Source organism: Phalacrocorax aristotelis, chromosome 3 (genome assembly GCF_949628215.1).
Source record: "Phalacrocorax aristotelis chromosome 3, bGulAri2.1, whole genome shotgun sequence".
Classification (NCBI taxonomy): Eukaryota; Metazoa; Chordata; class Aves; order Suliformes; family Phalacrocoracidae; genus Phalacrocorax; species Phalacrocorax aristotelis.
In genome coordinates, this window is record NC_134278.1 from 12,771,205 (window position 1) to 12,791,892 (window position 20,688).

The following is a 20,688-nucleotide window of genomic DNA, read 5'->3' on the forward strand; positions in this document are numbered from 1 at the left end:
AAGCAAATAAACTGCATTTGACTTCCAACTAGCTTAAAAAGCTACGGAAGCACAGGTCTAGCAGGTATACTGTTAAATCGTAGCGTTAGCATCCTGGAGGATAAACAGCTGCTCTGTTGGTAAATACAAGAACTACAACTTCTGGTTTCAGATAATGTGACTTTTCTAGTGAGTGAGTGCAAAGACGTTTTCCTCATGCTTTCATAATGAAATATATATTTCCCAGTAGTACAGTGGTGGATAATTCAAGAGATTGAACTTTTTTTTTTTCCTATTACTGTGCTGAAGACATGAAATAAGAATTAGGGGAAAAGGTCAAATGTTATAAATTTATTTTGGGACATATATATTGCAACCTCTGTGGAAGCTTTTGAAAATTCAGGCAAAGATCAATACACTTCCAATAAAACTTTTAAACTTCCAATAAAACAATATTTTAAACATTATATATATATATTTATATATACTTTTAATTAAAGGGAACATTTTAGCAGGATTTTCTTTTTCTTTTTTTATACTGCATTCCTCTGACATAGCTCTTTCCAGATTGAAGGGATGCAAATGAGGTAAGAATTAAGGCAAACCTAAAAGGCATGCAAATGAAGTACATTTATATCCACTGACAATACAAGCACATGTGTGGATCAGACTTAAGAGCTGAGGAACCCTTCCCCTCTGTCTGTCCAGTATTACTTTACAGCAGAATGGTGACATGATTTATAATAAACAGTTAACATTACCGTGGGAATTCAGTGTCACTAACATTACTCAATCTAGGAGACACAGAGCTAGCATCAGTAAAACATGAACAATAAATAATATAATTCACTGCAGCACGGGACTGCTGCACAGGCTTCAGAGGAACAGGGTTGTTATGAAATGACATTGCACACGTCACGTTGTGGCAGTTTATTTTTATAATATATACTTTTAAAATTCTTTAGCAAATGACATTCTCATGCACACAAGTGTTTCAAACACAAGAAGCAAGTCCATTTATAGGTAGTCCAAGCAAATTTTTGTGTGTGTGGAAATAGCTGCAAACTGAATGGAACATTAAACTTCTGTGCAGTCTATGACGCGTTGTACACGAGCTCATTTTTGAATGTCACACTGCAGGAGTAATACAATGGAAGGATCACTCTTTGCAGCTTCTTTGAATTCATCCAGTGTGATCTGGTCGTCTTTGTTCTTATCCATCTTACTGAAGATCTTGTCTACCCGTTGCTCAGGCGTCAGGCCATCCTCATTCATTTTCATCATTATCACAGTGCCCACCATTTTGTAGATGGCCTTTGGAAAGAAACCAAATAGAAAATTCAACATACGAATTAACCTGATTTTTTGGCCAACAATAAAATGATTGCCAGTTTTTGTAAATTTTTTTTTTCTTTTTTCCTTAGAATCCGATGTCCATATACTTAAAACAAGGAAGAATCTGTTTTACTTTCTTGAGATGTAGATTTGTTTTGGTGGTTGCATTGTGCATCCTGCAATTACTTTCTTTGGCTATCTGTTTCGCAGTGTAAAACTGTTCTAACCTATTCTCTGGATCAACTGTTTATTTGGTGTTTAGTCACTTCATTGAAACATTTCACATAAATTCTGAATAATCAGTTTTAGAAGTCATCACCTTTTAATAGCTTTCTATGTGTACATGTGAGCAAAATCTGGTATTAACTACTGTGGTGAGTAGCTGGCAGATGATGAGGGCGGTAAACTTTATCCTTCCTGTTATATGCTATGGTCATCTTAAAGCCCATCTGTGAGAGCTCACTTAAAAATAGTGTGTTGTTATCCCTATAAATTTCTGTAATCATCTAAAGTTAATCTCCAATAAGGTTTCAGCTACTTGAGCTACAAACCAGTAATTTCAAGGGTATCAAGTGATTTTGAGATAGGCTTTGCAAATCCTTTGCTGTGCTGTTCTTATGGTTAATCTGTTCACCAGAAAAAAAAAAATACCTCTTGATATTTAAAAGCTCATATGCACATAGGTGCTCTCTGCAATTCTCAAAGATTACATCTATTAAAATGCTAGTGTGCTTCCACCGGTTAGGTATGAGTCAGTATAGGATGAATGTATGTAATGTACATTTTCAACGACACAGTACAGCCTCCTGTGCGCTTAAAATCTAAAGGGTATGCGAACAAGTCATCAAATTTCATTAATGTTCAGACGTGTTATTTTTACATGTCGTACTGATCTCACCTCTATAATTTCCAGCATTTCCACTCTTGTAATTTTACCATCACCATCCAGGTCGTACATGTTGAAGGCCCAGTTCAGCTTTTGCTCGAAACTGCCTCGTGAGGTGATGGACAGTGCACAAATGAACTCTCTGAAGTCGATGGTCCCATCTCCGTTTTTATCAAAGGTTCGGAAGGCGTGCTGGGCAAACTTTGAAGCATCTCCATACGGAAAGAACTGCAAAATAAGATAACAAACAGAACTGTGGGCAACGCAAGGCAGCAAGCTCTATACCTGCCTGCAAAATACTGAAGTGAGGCATTTATGAAAAATTGCTGGTGGGATTTGTGTGAAACTGAAGATAAGCGATGTAAACTTCTGGAACAGTTACAGTGTAATGGTTATTAAAAACTTATTCCTACAACAACCTCTTAGCTTACCGCAAACTACATTACAAATGTATTTAACCCTAATTTAAAGCTAAATTAACTAGATGAACCTTAAAATGAAGTTGGGTACAAATGGGAGATTCTATGAAATACGGCAACCGAGGTGCATTTTAGCAGTATTTTTTCTGCCTGGGAGTAACCAGCCCGTGACACGTTGTAACCAAGGCTTGTTGTTATGTAGCTTTATTTATTAAAGAAAAATAATCCACACATAGCATAAAAAGCCAGGAACATACGTTCTCTTCTGCCAGCCAACATAATGCGAGTACGTAAGATGAGAACTGAGATTCAGTTAAACAATACAGGACAATGCTTGTCATGTTTAACATCCAGTATCAGTGAACACTGCGACTGACTGTAGCTTAACAAAACATTTTAAATGACCATAACACGTAGGTTTTCAGGTGATATTTTTTTCCCTTGAGAAATGTTTGACTGAAGACATTTGAGACAGCAGCTGTTCCTTCTGTGGCCCAGACTCAAGAAAACACACCTTTTAAGAAAGGGAGTTTTAGACCAGTGCTGAAGCCCCACTGCCGTGAAGGGACTGTACACAAATAATGTTTGTTTCTATAATCCCAGCACAATTTCACGGAGGTTTTCATGCTCCTGAAATATAGATGTGCATTGCTCCCAATCTGAGCGCCATGTCATTTTGTGCTTTTTAAAATTCCAATTCTTAGTAATTATTGCATTTAATAATGTAAGTTTGAAGGAAAGACTCCAGTGGCAGCCGAGGAAGTGGATCTGCATTTTACAATTTTCCATTTCCCTGTCCAGAGCTTTCACTGCAGGCTGACGGTTGCTGTGGTCAGCTGTGAGAGCTCTTGAACAATACACTCCGATTTCAGGGAGGATCTTAGGGATCTCACAGCATATATGGAAATGGGCACTACTAATTGTCTGACTAAACACAGATGTAGAATATGGCAAGCCTTTGCTGCTTTTCCTTTGAGGAGGCCAAATGCGGCCATTTGGATACTGTGTCTTTCCCTAAAAAATGCAAAACTTGGTGCACAGCCTGCTACCTGCAACAGATCTGTGGCGATGGGGGTCACGTCAGGAGCCACTGCTGCGCTGCCAAGGGGGCCCTAAACTAAAAGTTTCCTTTCAACTTACTGTTCCCTCTGATACTTTTCAGACACAATTCAGGATAACCTTTGCATTGCTGTAGAGGTATGATTGCTAGACAACTCTTCTCCGGCTCAGTGGCGTTTTAGTCAATGCAAAATCTTCCTTAAATTTTGCCCACCTCCAGCCATCCTGAGTATTGCCCTGCTGTGAATTACACACAAGGGATGCAAATCTTTGTATTATCCCAGAGGAGGTATTAAATATGCCCATCTCCATTCCCAACTGTCTTTTTGGGAAGATGTTTGAACATGGTGTGGAGGCATCGAGAGAGAGGGACACTGTACCCTCTCCAGTGATAGGTTAGCATCCAGTCCAGGTTAGCATCATTGTTCTAGTTGCTGTTTTCTCATTTGACTTTGTCTGGGTCAGCATCCAGCTGCTGCTTCTATGCCCCTTCTCTAAGAGCTGAAAGCGGCATTTGGTATCATCTCCTCCTGAAAATGTAACTTATGGGCTTGTCCCGTTTCTGTTTTGATAATACAAACTGATGGAGCTGCAAATACCTCAAGGTACTGCTGCAGCTCTTTCTGTGCCTTCTGTTTTTTGACCTTTAAAAAAATTTTGGACCCTTGTATGGTAGACATGATTTGGCTCGTAAACACGTACAAAGGTACAGGGACTCTCTGATACAATTCAGGACTGCAGCTACCAGACTGTGCTGAATTGCTCTTCTAGTGCAAACCTCAACCTTTTGTCAAAGCAAACAGAGCTCCCTCTGTGGCAAGGCTCTTGGGGCTCACAATTCTAGGCTCGGCTGTGTCAGTACAAAGTTATGTTATCCAAAACCTGAATGTTATTTGCAGGTTATTGAAAATCCTGCTCGTTGCTTTCTCTTCTTCATGATCTACCTTTTCCCGCAACTTCTGTATCAACTGGAGATGTTAATGTAGGTGATATTTAATTTTACGTGCATGTGTGTGTGAGGTATAAACATATGCACACTTCTGCAGATCACTGGTGGGAAGTTAAGAAGTGGCTCTTGTGCCCTGTAGCTCCAACCGGGACTCCACTGCCCCCTCCCCCCTTCCTATGTCTTGGGAGCTTGCTGGCTGTTCAAAGCCGAAAAGACAATTAGAATAATCTCTTGCTTTTTAAATCTGATCTGATCGCTGCCCTGTGACATATACGAAACAAAACTTTTGGTGTTATGAATTTTTTTTTACGTTATGAAAACAAATTTTTGTTACAAAACAAAATACTTCAAAATTTTACAGTCTTCCAAGTGTTTTGGTTAAGAGCTGACTATTGCTGAGGATGCGGCCTGACTGGTATTTCTGTGACTGTCACTCCGCAGTCTCTCTAACAGAAAGGCAAGCAGCCAGAGGGAAATGGGATAATCTTTTTCACTGTCCACGGAAACAAAACACATTCAGATGCTTTCTCCTATGATCCAGACTGAGACATGGTACAAATGTACTGGTGGAACCAAAGAACTAAACTACAGTGAAGCAGCTCACCTATAAAAATGGCTAAGAAGTAGCAGACACCCAAAAATACTCCAGAGCCCAAGAACAAAGTAGGGGATTAGAAGGGGTCAGTAGCTGGAGATGCCAAAGACCATTTCTAAATTATTCCTGGGGAAACATGAACATATCATTCAGTTTCCCACCAGAGGAGCGTAAGCAAGCTGCGCTTACCTCTTGTGCCAGTCATAGCATTAACCTCACATAGCGGGGAGAAAAACATCCTTCTAAATTTTTCATCACAGACAAGATGACGACTACCTACTTGAAGACCTCCACTGGCCTGTTTTGAAATGATTCATAAATTAAAAATGGACTAAAAGAAAACCAAAACAATTACAGAGTAAAAGAAGCCAGCTCTGGTAAAACATTATTTGACTATTTAAATGTAGTGAGGCCTTAGCAAGGTGTAAAGGCACAGACTTTAACTACTCAGCTAAGTACTTAAATACTTTAAGTAGTCAGAGCCAAGTGGCAATAGGAGGCAGATCTCTGGAAGGCAGGGGTAGTATGAGGAGGGTGGTTTAGTCCACCTGAAATGGCACTCTGACATGAGCTCAGTGAATGCCTCAGAAACAAGAAACACAACTGGGATTTTCAGAGGCTACAGTCACTGGGCAGGTCAGTGCCTTCAGCTTTCAGCCTTCTCTGCAAACCCTTGTCCAGGTGATCAGTCTACATATGAAAACAACTAGTTCCCTTCTGCTGCAATGATACCACTGAAAAGTGCGCTCTGTTCACCAGATTGTGCTCTGTTTTTCCCTTTTCAGCCAAAAATCAAGGCAAAATATACCTGCCTGGGCTTTTTACAGTGACCGAACCCTGGTCGTTCCTTTTTCTTTCTCCTTCTCTACTCTCATCTCTTGCTTGGCCTGTGCATCTTCTGACTGGTTAGATCAATATGCTGATGTGTGAAGAAAGTGTTAGCTCTACAGAAAACTACCAATTAGGTAAGGAAAACGGAAGAGAAAAAAAAAGAATCCCTCTTATTCTGCTTCTAAATTCTGGAGGGGAAGATTGTCTTGCAGATTCTTAGCTCCCAGAGTGTTTCTGTACACCTTTCTGGTATACGGGGGCCTTTCAAAGGGTCCTGGAATGAGCATATCTAGCGAATAGCATCTATAAATTGTACATTACTTGAGTCTTGGGGAAACTGATCAAATAGCTAGAAATATTTAGCTGCTTGGCTGCAGATGTTTCTGACTTCTTTGAAGCAATGCTGTTCACAGACAACTCTGTGACCAACTCTATTCAGATCATCTTTGGGAGGCAGTTATTGAAAAGCATAAAGTGTATGCTAAAGCATATGGCTAAAGCTTTAGCATATGGCAAAAATAAAATCAAAAGCAATACACTGTCCCAAACTCCCAAGTGATGGGGGGCCAAAAAAGATAGGTCTCTCCTTGATTGGTGGGATGGGGCAGAGACACTCTACAGATAGGCCTGAGAGGTGCTTTGTTTTTCATGCGATGTTCTACCATGTTTGAGATGCATTTCTATTAAAATGGAAATTCTGTTATAAACCAGAGAAAACCAGAATTAGCGCAGTGTACAGAAAGCTGAACATGCTGCCTACACAAGCATCTAGGTGGGAGCTGGAGCGCAGTGTGGGAGAGCAGGAGGTGGTATGGGGCGGCTGTATCCCAGGGACAGAGGAGATGGAAGAAGCAGCTGCCGATTCCCCCAGGAGCTGAGATGCCCCGCTCGGGGCTCAGCACCAGCACGCTCTGCCGAGGGCTGAAGCAGCGAAGAGGAACGAGTGGGGCACAGCCAGCACAAGGAGCAGCATGAGCGTTGTTGGGAGCCTGTATGTGGAAACATGCCTAGCAGTTGGCTCCCATGGGAAACACCTGATACAATTGATTCTGTTACACTTGAGGAAGGAGTTTCTCTTTTTATGTACTTTTTTAGGGTTGTCTTTCCTCCCTATAATGTTTGCTAAGAACCCAGTTCACTTCTGTGAGTGGAGAACATGGGCGCTTTGAGAATCAGAAAGTTTGGCTGCTGGTAGAAGCTCAGACTGGTTATTTTTTACAGCAAACCTCTTAAATTTGAACCCAGATGCTGATAGCTGCTGGTCAATCCCATCTTACAGATCCTCGGAAGCAAGAAGCCCTTCAAAGTGTATTTGCTTAACAGCTTTAACAGCTGTTACCCACAATCTTTTCTGTACAGGGACCAAGTTCAGATTTGAGGTTTTATCCCCAGCTTCATACGTCACCAGTCAGATACAGTCTCCCACTCTGCAGAGCCACAGCGTTAAATCTGAAACTACAGTACATGGATACTGTGGGTATTTTCACCATGAGATAAAGCTGTGGCGATATTTTGGTCACTGAAGGGGACACCTGCAATGACTGGGGAGCAGGCTGCTGCTCACTAGTTTTTCAAGAGGGCGAAGATCTGGGCTCCTGCCAGCACTACAAATGCAGAAGTTGAGGAGATAAGAAAAAAGAATACTTTTTAATTCTCTCCTTTAGAAAAAATAGTTGTAACTTACTATAACATACTGTGCTCTTGCACTTCATGTCTTAAGGCATGAAAAGGGGAAGAGATATATAGGCTGCGTCCATCAGGACCTGGTTGTGCCTCTCTGGCACCAGGGTGACCTGCAGGGCTGCAGCCTCTGCCTGCCAGCACCTTTTTGTACAAAACCGAAAACTAATGTACAAGAGCATAACCACAGCAGCACAAGAAGACACAGCCAGTATATTTGTCCTTCTTCTGGAAGAGATTTGACTGCCCTGGGAATACATAGCTCAAGGGCAGGTCAGGACAGATACACCTTTACAATAGATGAAGACACATTTTCACAGCTTCCTGCAGATGTATGGATTAAGAATGGATAAGGCACAGTGTGCCCCTCTTATTCATGTTACGTCTCCCCTTTATTCTCTGGAGTAATGCCAGTGAAATGAACGTGAAAGGCTGTGAGCTGCCTCCATGCCCAGCGTGGGAGCAGAAAGGACTGGCAAGAGCATCCTGGCAAGGGTGGTGGGGACCAGTGGGGAGGGGACCAGGGACAGGGCAAAGCTGAGCAGGACGGGGCTGTGAGCAGGAACGCCTGCGAGTGTGAGAGCCACAGCATCGCCCTGGATCAGTGCATGCATCGCTCTTTGGTCAGTGGAGAGGCTTCTCCGAAGAGCCACCTGAAGCAGCCAAATTAGGCGTCAGAGACTTCTCCCTTGACTGGCTGTAGGGGGAGCAGAGGCATCATTAAACTTAAGTTACTTTCTAATTGCAAAGTCTTAAGTCGTCCTTCACAGTCCTAAGCGGAGAGACGTCCAGTCCTTGTAATTCTCAGACTAGGCCTCTTCCCAGCTATCTTCTACATACTTTTGGCTGCACAAGTGTTTCAGGACTTGCCTACAAAACAGGCTTTCCAAAATCACAGCAGTGGGATGCTGCAAAACCCTTTCCCTCCTGAAAGGTCTCAGCTTGGACATGGAAATGCCACGCTCGCCTCCCTTCCCTATCTGAGACAAGCTGAACAGGCAGCTCAGGAGAAAGCACTGCCTACAGCATAGTATGGATCAGGGGAATGTAAGGTCCCAAACTGGGAACAGCTTGTGTGAACTAATACTAAAGGGATCAAAAAGAGAGCAAACTTTTTTTTTTTTTTTAACAGATCAGTGGTTGAGGAACTCCTTTAGGAGAGATTTGGATTCTAGCATTTCCCCCACTAAATATATTTAAAAATCTACTTTAACCTAGGTAATTTTCACAATTCTCCTTTCCTTTCATCTGCATCTTAACTGCTATGATACTAAGCACACATATATTAGTGGCAATATGGGCCAATGCAAACAATCCAATTAATTGCTTCAGCGGGTTTTGAATTGGGCCTATGATCATGCTAAATCTGAAAGCATTTCCATAGCACTTTCTAGTTATGTCCATGGTTTTTCCCTAAGTTAGTATTCATTGGATGAGATCTTTAATGAACTGAAACACATCCAAATGTTGTTATTCAAGTCCAGACACCCAAGGGCCTTTAGGCAACCAAGGCAAAACCCACAAAAGGACAAAGCAATGAAGGGTACTGGACAATCGCCTTCATAGCCAGCTCTCTCACCACTTTAAGGTGTCCAAATATTCCAGCTGTGGATTTCCAAGGGCTTTCCTCACACAACTCTTCTGTCTACACTTTGGAGATCCTGTTCCCAGAGGCAATTAACCACATGTTACTGTGCTGAAGTCCTTCTGTGGCTCCTATCCCCAACTGACCTTTAAATGAAAGCATTTAGATAACTGCTGAGGATTTGAGTCTCAGAGCTCTCCAAGGCAGAAGTTTACTGCAGAGACATGCAGACACATAACAGGCAATGAACGAGCACCCAAGAATTTGGTTCCACAGAAGCAGAAGTAGTTTCAACAGCTATGCATGCTTCCATTAACAATTTAATCAAATGTTAAGGGATTTGGGTCCCAGAGATACAGACGTTCCTGTCCTGTTCCCAGATGTCAGCCACAGAGTAGCAGCATATCAGCAGAGAAAGGCACATCATATGCCTTCAAAAGGTCTGGGGCTATCTTGCTCATATGCATTGAAAATAAAGTGAGGATTACAATGATTTAATTTCATTACTGAAATTCCAGGAGGTGGAATTGGACCATGTCTCCACACTGTGCTAGAGATGGGATGCTGTAACAGTTCCAGACATGACGTTCAGATGTGTGCTAGAGATGGGAACCTCTTCTCAACCTTCTCCTTATCCTCTGTTCCTCTATATGCTATATTAGCACTCCGTTATGCAGAGAAATCCTAGGAGAGGTTTAAAAGCTCTTGCAATAGCTCACTCCCAGTTACAGCACTGATGCCACTCATCTCCACATGAGCTGAAGCAAGTGCTGCACTAATGGGGCTGATGGGGATCCCAGGTCTCTGCTCCACCGGAGTACAGCCAGAGGAAAATGGGCTCGCTGGTTGGGTCTTGTGTGTCAATGATGACTGTAAAAACTGCCTGAAATAGCAGCAGGGTTTTGTGGAAAACGTTTCAAAGCCGAGAGCCTTGCCTAACCACATCTTGTGTGTGTTACCAGGCTAGCTAGCTTAAAATTTCCTTTGCTAAGCTATTTTTATTCTGCAGATGACGCTGGAAAGAGCAAGCATAGTCCTAACAAACTCTGTTCATGGCTAGTCAGTTGTTTCCTCTGTTTTCCAAAATACAAATACATGAATAAAACTGGTACTACTGTGTCAGAGTTTGCACCTTTTGAAATCGAAGCTCAATGTATTACATTTTTTTACATGTATTACATAGTTTGGCACTAATGTAACCCAAGAAACAGCAAGATTATCAAAGCAGACGATATTTAGACTGCCCACACGTAGGACTGCAGCTTCTGCTGATGGAATATGCAATAAAGCAACTGCATTGATGCATTTTTTTCTCTTTTTCTCTTGCATAGCTGCTTCAGAAGTCAGGTTCATTTTGTGTTCCTCCTACAGCTGCCTTTACCCGGAGCAAAACATTATCAGTTTTCCTGTTTTTCCCTCTTCTCCCAGTCAGTCTCTGAAGGGTTATTATCTTCTTCCAGCTTGTCATAACATGTAACAAAGCAATTCACACCCAAAGCATGTGAGTCGGTATCTGGGAGAAAGGCCATTTTTGGCTCGGCTCTAGCCTTTGTACTGTGTTTTACACAAACAAAAGGTCTACTGGGCTGACCCACTGGGAAAATGCAGGATTGGAGCATGCAGTTCAAGCCAGTACTGCAGGTCTGCATAGGTTTTACCAGCCAGATTCCTTCAGAGCAATCAAGTTCTCTTGAGTCAGCCAAAGAAATGAGCTGAGTATCAGGAAAGGATTAGCCCATAGGGTTACAATGGATCAATACACATGAATCTGGGTTTCAGGCTGACAGGATACAAATCTGAACCTTTACACTGGCAAAATTCATTGCTGCAAAGCAGAAACCAGCATGGTATTTCCTGCAGCAAGGTGAATAAAAACAGGCACCAGGGGTAAAGCATCAGTTGCAGAGCATGAATGATACCGAAACATGGGGAAAAAAAAAAAGACCCTTATACACTGTCCCAGTGCTAATCTTCACAGTAAAAGCCCTCCAGCCTTTTGCCCCCATAGATGCTGAGTCTGGTATAGCTTCACTCTTAAGCATACCTGCAGTGTAAGGTAGAAATGTCCCACGTAGGAAGACTGTCTCCAGCCACCTGGCTTCAGCTTGCCAGGGGGTCCCAAGGCAGTGGGCAGCATCCACAGCCATGGGTCTATAGGTTTCAGCAGCAGCTGAGCTACGGCATTGAGCCTCTGGAAAGGATAATCTCAAGGACCACCAAAGACCAGAGTCTAAACGACTATTTAGATCCAGGTCTCAGTTCCCCATGTGTAAATTCGTGAGAAGTCCTCACCTCAGAGGCATGCTGTGAGGATAAGCACAACAAGGGACTGAAACTGTTTCAGACACTGCTGTAGTGGGAGTCATAGAACTAGCAAGAACTGGGGAGAGCTGCCAAAACTCATGGATGTTTACTGCTTATGGCTCTGCTCAGTAGCTTTAATGCTGTGAACACGTATGCATATAGACACATGGGGAGGCTTATAAGCAGCTGTTAGCTCTTCACATAAAGAAGAAATACTTCAAAGAGCCAAAAAATCTAACTTCTCCCCTTCACAGGGAAAATTCACAACTTGTAGAGGCTGAAGTGGGGTCAGAGAAGAGTCTCTGTCTTTTCCAGATCTCCAAGGACAGTGACTAGTTCTGACATTATTAAAGACTAAGTCACCCTGCCTTGCAGATGTTTTCAGCCACTGCAGAAATGCATATTTGAAGTATATGGACAAGAAATATAGGAAGATTTAGGAGATGACCTTGAATTATCAATACCAGGTCCTTGCAATTGTGTGAGACATGGGTTAAGTTAAGACACCAGAGGACAAACGCACACCACAGGCTATGATAAAGCAAGACCCACAGTTAAAAAACAAAAGCTAGAGTCAGTGTATGCCAAGAGGCTGGAGGAAGATGGATGGGAAAAGCAAAGCCATACTGCTTCTTATCAAACATCCATCTGGCAGGATCTACCTCTAAAAAAAACTTTCAGCCTGAAAAGTTAATCTCTATATTCACATTTCTGGGGAATTAGTCATTAACTAGCAGGAAATGAATCGATTTTCAATCTCAGTTTTTCTCTGATTAGATTTGGACAATAAACTTAATTGAGCTGTGTAGCTCAATACACTAGCATATCAGTTATTACTCAGTGCTAACAAAAAAAATTCAGAGAGAATTGTTGTCAAAACAATTAGTATTGCTAGTGCATAACACCATGACTACTGCTGATTAAATGTTATTTCTCTTTGATCTTCCTTAACTGAGCAGCAGCACTGGAACACTTTATTTATTTTAAGCTTGGCAGTGTCTTCCACTACCCTAAGGTCAGCGATAGCACAGGGCTATGACAATGTCAGCATCCTGCTGTGCTGTAGCTATGCCCCAGTCTAATTACAACATCCTTTTTCTTGACACCATGTTATCTCTTTAGGAATCTGGGAACATACCAGATGGAGAATACACTGATCTAGGACATTCCTTTTTTTTTTTTAATCCTTTTTTTTTCCCCAGTAAAGATCATCTGACTCCTTTTTATTTCTGAAAAAGGCTTTATTTTCCCAGTGAGCTTTTGCTCCAAAGGTTCAGAGTATTAACTTGAATGCTGTGCCTACAGTGTTGTGAAGCCCTTAGTGCAAATTTCCCAAAAGAACGGGACTACAGAAGCATCAGTAAGTGCTGTTTCTAGCCAAAAAGGGATTTGAAACACGAATCACTAAAGTCTGAGACAACCATCTTATGAATATACAGATGGAACTGCAGAAAAAAATTCTCATGCCTGAAATATCTGACTGTCTCATATACTTATGTAATAAGTCCTGCTAAAATTCTTATACATATGGAGATATTATAGCCCAGTAGCGCAGAAAGGAAGCTGCAGAAAGAGAAGGAAAACGGCTGTAGCTGGGAGTATCAGAGAATGGAGGATTTGAAACTCAAGTTCTCAGTGAGTGCTAAACTACAAAATCCCTGCTCATGATACTGAGTGCAAAACCTGCTAATTCAGGAGTTACCAGCAAATAGCTTTAACTTCTGAGGAGAACTATCAATTCCCTTCCAAGCACCGCTCACTCTAGTGAGCTGGGAATTGGTGGACTTGGGTATCTTCTCCAGTTCATAAAACCTTTGACCATAGAGCAGTGATAAACCTTTCCATCCAAGGAAGGAAACTACAACCTGAAGTCCAGAGAGACCAAAGGAGCAGAAAAAGAGGGAACTCATATGGTACGAGTACCTTGAGAGCACTTGGTCTGCTGAGAAAAGCATTAAGTATTCAAGGAGGGAAAATGGGAAGGGCCAATCGCTCCCAAAATCAGCGTGCCCTGCTGCTCGTTGCCATCACATGCTGGAAAAGGGAACCCCAGCCTGCACCTCCAGGCAGCTCAGTCCCAACAGGAACACATGGAACAGGATAAGTAACTGGACTACAGCCACAGACTCTAGGTCAGTCAGTGTGCAGCAGCATGCACTTCATCCCTCTGTGCCCAACCAACCCCAGGGAATGGAATGGGAGTGGTTATTTTTTGTGTTGCACCCAAAAAGCTTAACAACACCCTAGGGCTAGACAGAGTTAATGACTCAGAGTGCTTGGGAACCCACCTGGGCAAATCCTGACAGCCTGGAAAACACACACCATCTGTCCCTAAACTCCTGTGGTCTTGGCACACAAACAGGTACTTGATCGGAGTTGGTAATAGGAGAATAAGTTTCCCATGCAGGACAAAAGGGGGAAGTGCTAAGGGAATGGGAAGGACCCCAAAGTTACAGATGAAAGGCAGGAGGGATGGTGGCAATAGCGGTAACAGTCAGCATAACAGATAAGGGGCAGGTTGGTTATGACTTGGTATCATCCATTTTTCCCTGTTGTCCCTACACATATCCTACTGACTTTTATTTTCAGTACTGAGTTTGAAAGCAGTCTAACAACTCACAGAGGAACCATACCAAAATGAAGTTTCTAATAATTGAAATTGGAAATGGGCCCACATTTCTAACTGCTGCAAGGCCTGTCTCAAAGCTTTTCTTTTGCAATGAAGCTGTGAGCAGATAGGTTTTCATGTACATTTCTTAAAATTTTGTACAGCCCTACTTAGAAGATCTGTCCTTCTATAGCCCTTCCAATTCTGTTCTTTCGGAGAATAAAAATAAAAAAGGACTTTTTAAACACAGTGCAGTTTTAAGATTCCAGCTTTGCAACATAATGTATTTTCTTCTGTATCTATGCTTTCTCTTATAATGTAAAACCCTTCAAAGGTCAATGCCAAGACGTAGAAGCCCAATAGTATATAAAAACTTTGAAATACCAGAATTCTGGTGCAAAGGATCATGCATATATATCTCTGTATATATCTTTGTATATATCTATATGTCAACAGAATAGAGTAAATCAGTTCTTGCTTAGAAAGAATGTCTTGGAGGACAACACTCTTGAGCTCACTGATGTTTAAAAACCCCCAGTTTTATTTACATGAGGTGTTGTTCACATTTGTAGTTCCATGTGAATAACAGTATTATTATCGATGTTATTAATAACCATGATATCTAGGAATCTTGGTTGAGCAGCATTTGGATAAAACCTAAAGCTCAACATAGAAGAAAAAGAAAGAGGAAAGAGGAAAACTCAGTACAAGGAGCCTGGAAGACTTTTCTTTGTGAATTGAATCCAATGAATTTTCCCAAGGGTGGGAAAGTAGGAGGGAATGACACAATCCATTGTGTCACCTTCTGGGAATTAAGAAGACGTATGGCAGGTCTAGAAGAAACTACAGGTATTAAGACTATGACAGCTCTCATGTACACTGTCTCCTTGTCTATTAGCTCAACAGATCAACTCCCCTAAGGGGAAGGGATCTTGAACAAAGAATTTCAAAGGATAAATGGAAGAATGTAAAGGAGCTTTACCTTCTTGTTCCTATCTAAAATGGTGCAAGAAGGGAAAATCCTCATTGTATATAAATTATTTTTTCCAACAGTTATATTCTTTGCTATCTGTAGAAAGAGATGCAGAAAAAATCCTTGTGGGCCATATGGATCACTGCTTTCACACAGAGATGTCATCTCCCTGCATATGCTGTTGCTGTGCTAATGCTGACTGTGCTCATGAGCCAATGCAGACAAAATGTGGATATTGATACTAGTGATAATCTGCACTAGATGGTTCCCAAGGGTGTCACCGTTTTAGGCAACAGGCCAGCTAAAGAAGAAAGTATCATCCCACAGAGTAGAGATTCTCCCTGGTTTCATCCCTCCTACTCCAATCAACTCTTGGGGGATGCAGACTTCTATGAGAGTAAGTGAACTGGATATTTGAGGGGGAAAACTTATCCTCAGGTTATGTAACTGTAACTTTGTATTATCACCTTCCTGTGGGTTTCTGTGATTTTATCTACTCTTCCAGGTATCAGATATGATCACAAGGGCTCACTTTAGAGAAATCTGTAAACAGAATCACAGAATCACAGAATGGCAGGGGTTGGAAGGGACCTCTGGAGGTCACCTTGTCCAACCCCCTGCTTGAGCAGGGACACCCAGAGCAGGGGCACAGGAACGCGTCCAGGCAGGGTTTGAATGTCTCCAGGGAAGGGACTCCACAGCCTCCCTGGGCAGCCTGTGCCCCTGCTCTGGCACCTGCACAGGAAAGAAGATTTTCTCATATTTAAGTGGAACGCCCTGTGTTCCAGCGTGAGCCCATTGCCCCTTGCCCTGTCGTTGGGCACCACTGAAAAGAGTCCGGACCCATCCTCTTGACACCCACCTGTCAGTACTGGACACAGCACTCTGAATATGGTCTCACTAGGGCAGAGTAGAGGGGGAGGATAACCTCTTTTGAACTGCTGGCCACACTCCTTTTAATGCACCCCAGCATATCCACGGCCTTCTTGGCCACAAGGGCACGGCTCAGGGTCACCTTGCTGCCCACCAGCACTCCCAGGGCCTTCTCAACAGAGCTGCTTTCTAGTAGTTCAGCCCCCAGCCTGTACTGGTGCATGGAGTTGTTCCTCCCCAGGTGCAGGACCTTGCCCTTGCTCTTGTTGAATTCCATGAGGTTCTCCTCGGCCCAGCTCTCCAGCCTGTCCAGGTCTCGCTGGATGGCAGCACAGCCTTCTGGTGTATCAGCCACTCCTCCCAGCTTGGTGTCATCAGTGAACTTGCTGAGGTTACACTCTATCCCTTCGTCCACGTCATTGATGACTATGTTGAACAGGACTGGACCCAGCACAGACCCCTGGGGAACACCACTAGTGACAGGCCTCCATCCAGACTCTGCTCCATTGATCACGACCCTCTGAGTTCTGTTGCTGAGCCTGTTCTCTGTCCACCTCACTGTCCACTCGTCCAACCCACACTTCCTTAACTTGTCTGAGGATGTTATTGTTGACAGTATCGAATGCCTTACTGAAGTCAAGATAAACAACATCCACTGCTCTTCCTTCATCTACCGAGCCAGTCATGCCATCATAGAAGGCTATCAGTTTGGCCAAGCATGACCTCCCCTTGGTGAATCCTTGCTGACTACTTCTGATAACCTTCTTTTCCTCTACATGCCTGGAGATGACCTCCAGGATTAACTGCTCCATCACCTTTCCAGGCATGGAGGTGAGGCTGACTGGCCTATAGTTCCCCAGGTCCTCCTTCTTGTCCTTTTTGAAGATTGGAGTGAAATTGTCTACCTTACAGTCCTCAGGCACCTCTCCTGTCCTCCACGACCTTTCAAATCTGATGGAGCATGGCTTAGCAACAGCATCTGCCAGCTCCTTCAGCACTGGTGGTTGCATCCCATTGGGGCCCATGTATTTGTGAGCATCCAGTTTACCTAGGTGATCTCTAACCTAATCCTCCTCAACCACAAGGAAGTCCTCCTTTCTTCAGATTTTTTTCTCTCTCCCTCGGGGGCTGAGGTGCCTGAGGGCCAGCCTTAGCTATTAGTATAAACTGGAACATGCTGCTTGTTGATTTAAAGCATTGCAAGCGAGAGGCAGCATTGCCTTCTGTCCTGCATTTGCCTCCTGAAGTAACTTAAATCCTTCAGCAGACGGTGTCTTTGAATTTCAGCTCCTTTTTGCAGTGAGAAAACCACCACTGAAGCAAAAAGCTATCACAGGTAGAGCAGCCTCTTCTGTTACAGATAAATCAACCAGCATAGAGCTTACCTGCCACTTGGTTCCTTTAAGATCTTATAATTATTCATATACTTAGTCTATAATGACTTAACATTAGAATGCAATGAGACCATTCAAAGGGATATTATAAAATAAATTCTAAAATCTGCAGAGAACAAATTACCTTTAATTAAAAATTATCTTTATCTAAGAAGGTGAACAAAACTATACGAACAAAAAAGATGCATCAATACGCGTGCTTAAAAGATAGCTACTGTCCATGTCCATCCTTCCAACACCAGGATATCTCGTTGCATGCGCTATTTGACACCAGTATAACGACTGAAGTTTCAATAACATAATTGGGAGTCAGCTGAAAAGAAGACACAATAAAAAGCACTTAAGCAATACACTTCTCTAATGTTGATTCATTGCTGCTTTATTTATCACACAAGCTTAGTATAGCTACACGTTCTCCTTGGATTAAGTTACCCTCTGCGCACCAGACCAACTGAAGATACCCATACCACTTTAGTTGCGCATAAAATACTGAGCATGACAAATGTAAAACCTATGTCTTCACTGTAGCGGTGAATGCAATTTCATTTCAAAATCAGATCTATTTGAATTCTTTCTCTCGGCTGCAAAAAAATCTCTGAAAACCTGAAAGACCAATGAAATACACTTGCAAGGAGCAAAATACAAGGTCTATTTATAGACACTGCAAAGCATTTCTAGAGGGATGTATCAAAATCAGTATTTCCCATTAATAAATATTACCTCAAAAATACACTCAAAAATGTAGACTGATGCAATCTGAACTGCCCAGCAGTACAATTATGGTAACTAGCTCATACTGGGGAACAACTGTTGCTTTTCCACACTGAGTAATGAATATGAGTAATAGATTTGACTTTTTCCCCCAAGTATTCTGGTAAACATGTTAAATAAATCAGGTTGTAGACTTTCATGAATACACAACAACATCTACTCAGTCCTTAGCAAGCACGCAAAGATAGAACAGCAATAATAAAGGCACAGAAAGAGTTCAGTACTGGGGTGAGAATTTGAAGGAGGATTAGTCATACATGCCTTCAGATAAGTTAGCTCTTTTCTCTTATGAGAGCAGCAGATCGCATCATCTTTAATATTCTTGTAACCCACAGTAATAAAGATGAATAAAAAGCCCCATAGACATTAGAGGCTGAACAATAAACTATGTAATCATGACCAAACTATTATGCTACCAACTGCTTTCCAGAAAGATGCTGGTTTATGCTTGCCATGAGGGATCCTCCTAGGAACAGTGTTCTTGGTGATGCCAGGTCCCAAAATGTCCTTTTAAAGTTTACAGCTGGGAGATACAGCCCAATTCCTGACACTCCCAAGTTCTTTCATGTCTCCTCTATGAGTTGACTGCATATAATGCTCTCTAGAGACATGTTATTTCTAGAGGAACAGTCATGACATATATTTCACCTTACTTGATAGACTCACATTTCATGCCAGATGTAATTAAGGATTAAAAATAATGAACTAATCTAGTTAAATGTTAAATTCTCAAGAAAAAAAAAATCAAAACCAAAGTTACAAGAAGATGAGAATAAAAGAAAAAAAACATTCTCTCGATTGGTTGTTGTTATCACAGAAATAACAGGAATAACAGGTAGCCATCTTCTTCAGCATGGGGACTGTTCTGTATTTGTTCTCCTATTGCATTCCTTTCTCATCACACCCCTGGCTTAAAGGGTCTTCTCGATGGTCAAAGGATTTTCAGGCCTCTAAACACTTCATAAATCATCTGTGAGAGCCATTCAACGAACAAGCTCTCTCAAGGCAGCTGTCTCTAGAACGCAACTAGTTTCACAGAGACTCCATGTGGCATCTTATTTAAAAATATGACAGAGTTGGCATTTCATCTGTTCTAGAGCTCATACTCTCATAAAAATAGGGCGAAACCCTCCTTCTCATATCATGAGATCTTTATGGAGAGGTGGCAGCATCTTCGTAACTAAGGTTACAATCAGATTTCCTTGTAAAGAAGTCTCAAAATTCTTTCAATCTTTCCTCAGTGACAGCCAAATACCTAAGGGTGATAACACTGCCCAGGCAAAGACCTTCAACAAACCAGCCAGGGAATTCAGTCTCTGAGGATGTAACAAATACTTACTGAACACGAAACATGGGAGATCTGTATATAGTACCTGTTAAACAATAGAAGAAATTTGAAATATGCCTTAGACAGGACATGTCTAAAGAAAAATAATAATCTACCAAGCTAATGGGCGCCAGTGCTTTTTAGTGCTGTCAAAATATGGAGAAGCTTGTCTTCCAGGCTGGGGTCTAGTGTCCAACTAGAAAACACAACACTGGAATTTCTTCCTGCGCCTGGATACCTCATCCAGCTGCCAGGGCAGCTTTAGCAGCAGCATCTGCTCTGACCCTGGGCAGAGACAGCTTAGAGGAAAGAAGTCAAAATGCTGAACCACAGCACCAGAGGTCTCAAACAATGTTTTCAGCACTCACCAAAGCAAACACCATTAGCAGTCAGCAGCAGTATTTTTGGTTCTCTGAGTACACTGGAGAGAGAATTCTGAAATCTATGAAGGTCAATCAGAAACTGCTTTCTGAGGTAGCTCTGTTCATCCTTTTTTACACAAGTGTCAGAAAGAGTCTGTACCTCTGATAGCTCTGTCTCTCCTACTAGAGTGTAAGCAGACCACCAACTCTTAGGAAGCTCCCAGAGCTCAATGGTATTTTGACAGAAGTCTGCCAGTTGGAGATGCCCTGTGTCAAGGTTTTGACTCTCTTCATTTAGAAAACAGTGAGAGAACACTCAAAGCAAGCACAGAAAAAGGTAGATTTCTCACAGCTGTCCAGGTTATTAATGAAGAAAACCGTCTAAATTAAATCTAAATAAAGCCCTGCTGGCAGAGAAATAATGTCCACCTGCTGTCAGCATCAATATTTCTTCCAGCCCCACCCCAAAAAATGTTTATGTCTCATTCTCTTATTCACTAGATTTCTGACCGCCACTCAGCTGTGGACAATCCCGACATCCAGTCGATACCACAGTACCTACATTCGTCACCTGTGAATATACCATCTCTATTCTGGTAGCACTGTTTGCTGAAAAACCGTTTTTGTGAGCCGATGTGTTTAAATGTTCTGTCACGTTCAGTTCAACAGCCACCCTGACAAACACCAATTCAGAGCTCGCTGCTTCATTCCTCTTCATCAATGGAAAGAGATGCTGCATCTTGATGGGGTGATATATC

At 42.2% G+C, this 20,688-nt stretch overlaps 1 protein-coding gene across 3 annotated transcripts in view; it reads right to left on the bottom strand.

Moving 5' to 3' along the window:
* Window positions 1-309: 309 nt before the first annotated feature.
* The window catches only part of VSNL1 (visinin like 1), a 93,188-nt gene continuing 72,809 nt past the window's right edge, over window positions 310-20,688 (bottom strand). For 2 of the 3 annotated variants that reach the window (XM_075086760.1, XM_075086761.1), the window contains exons 3-4: window positions 2,213-2,428; window positions 460-1,293 (exon numbers count right to left, since the gene is read on the bottom strand). In XM_075086760.1, coding sequence (XP_074942861.1) covers window positions 1,096-1,293; window positions 2,213-2,428 — 414 coding nt within the window. In that variant the 3' untranslated portion in view covers window positions 460-1,095. Of the gene's footprint in view, window positions 1,294-2,212; window positions 2,429-20,688 lie in introns of all 3 variants that reach the window. The other variant, XM_075086762.1, reaches the window with a different exon arrangement.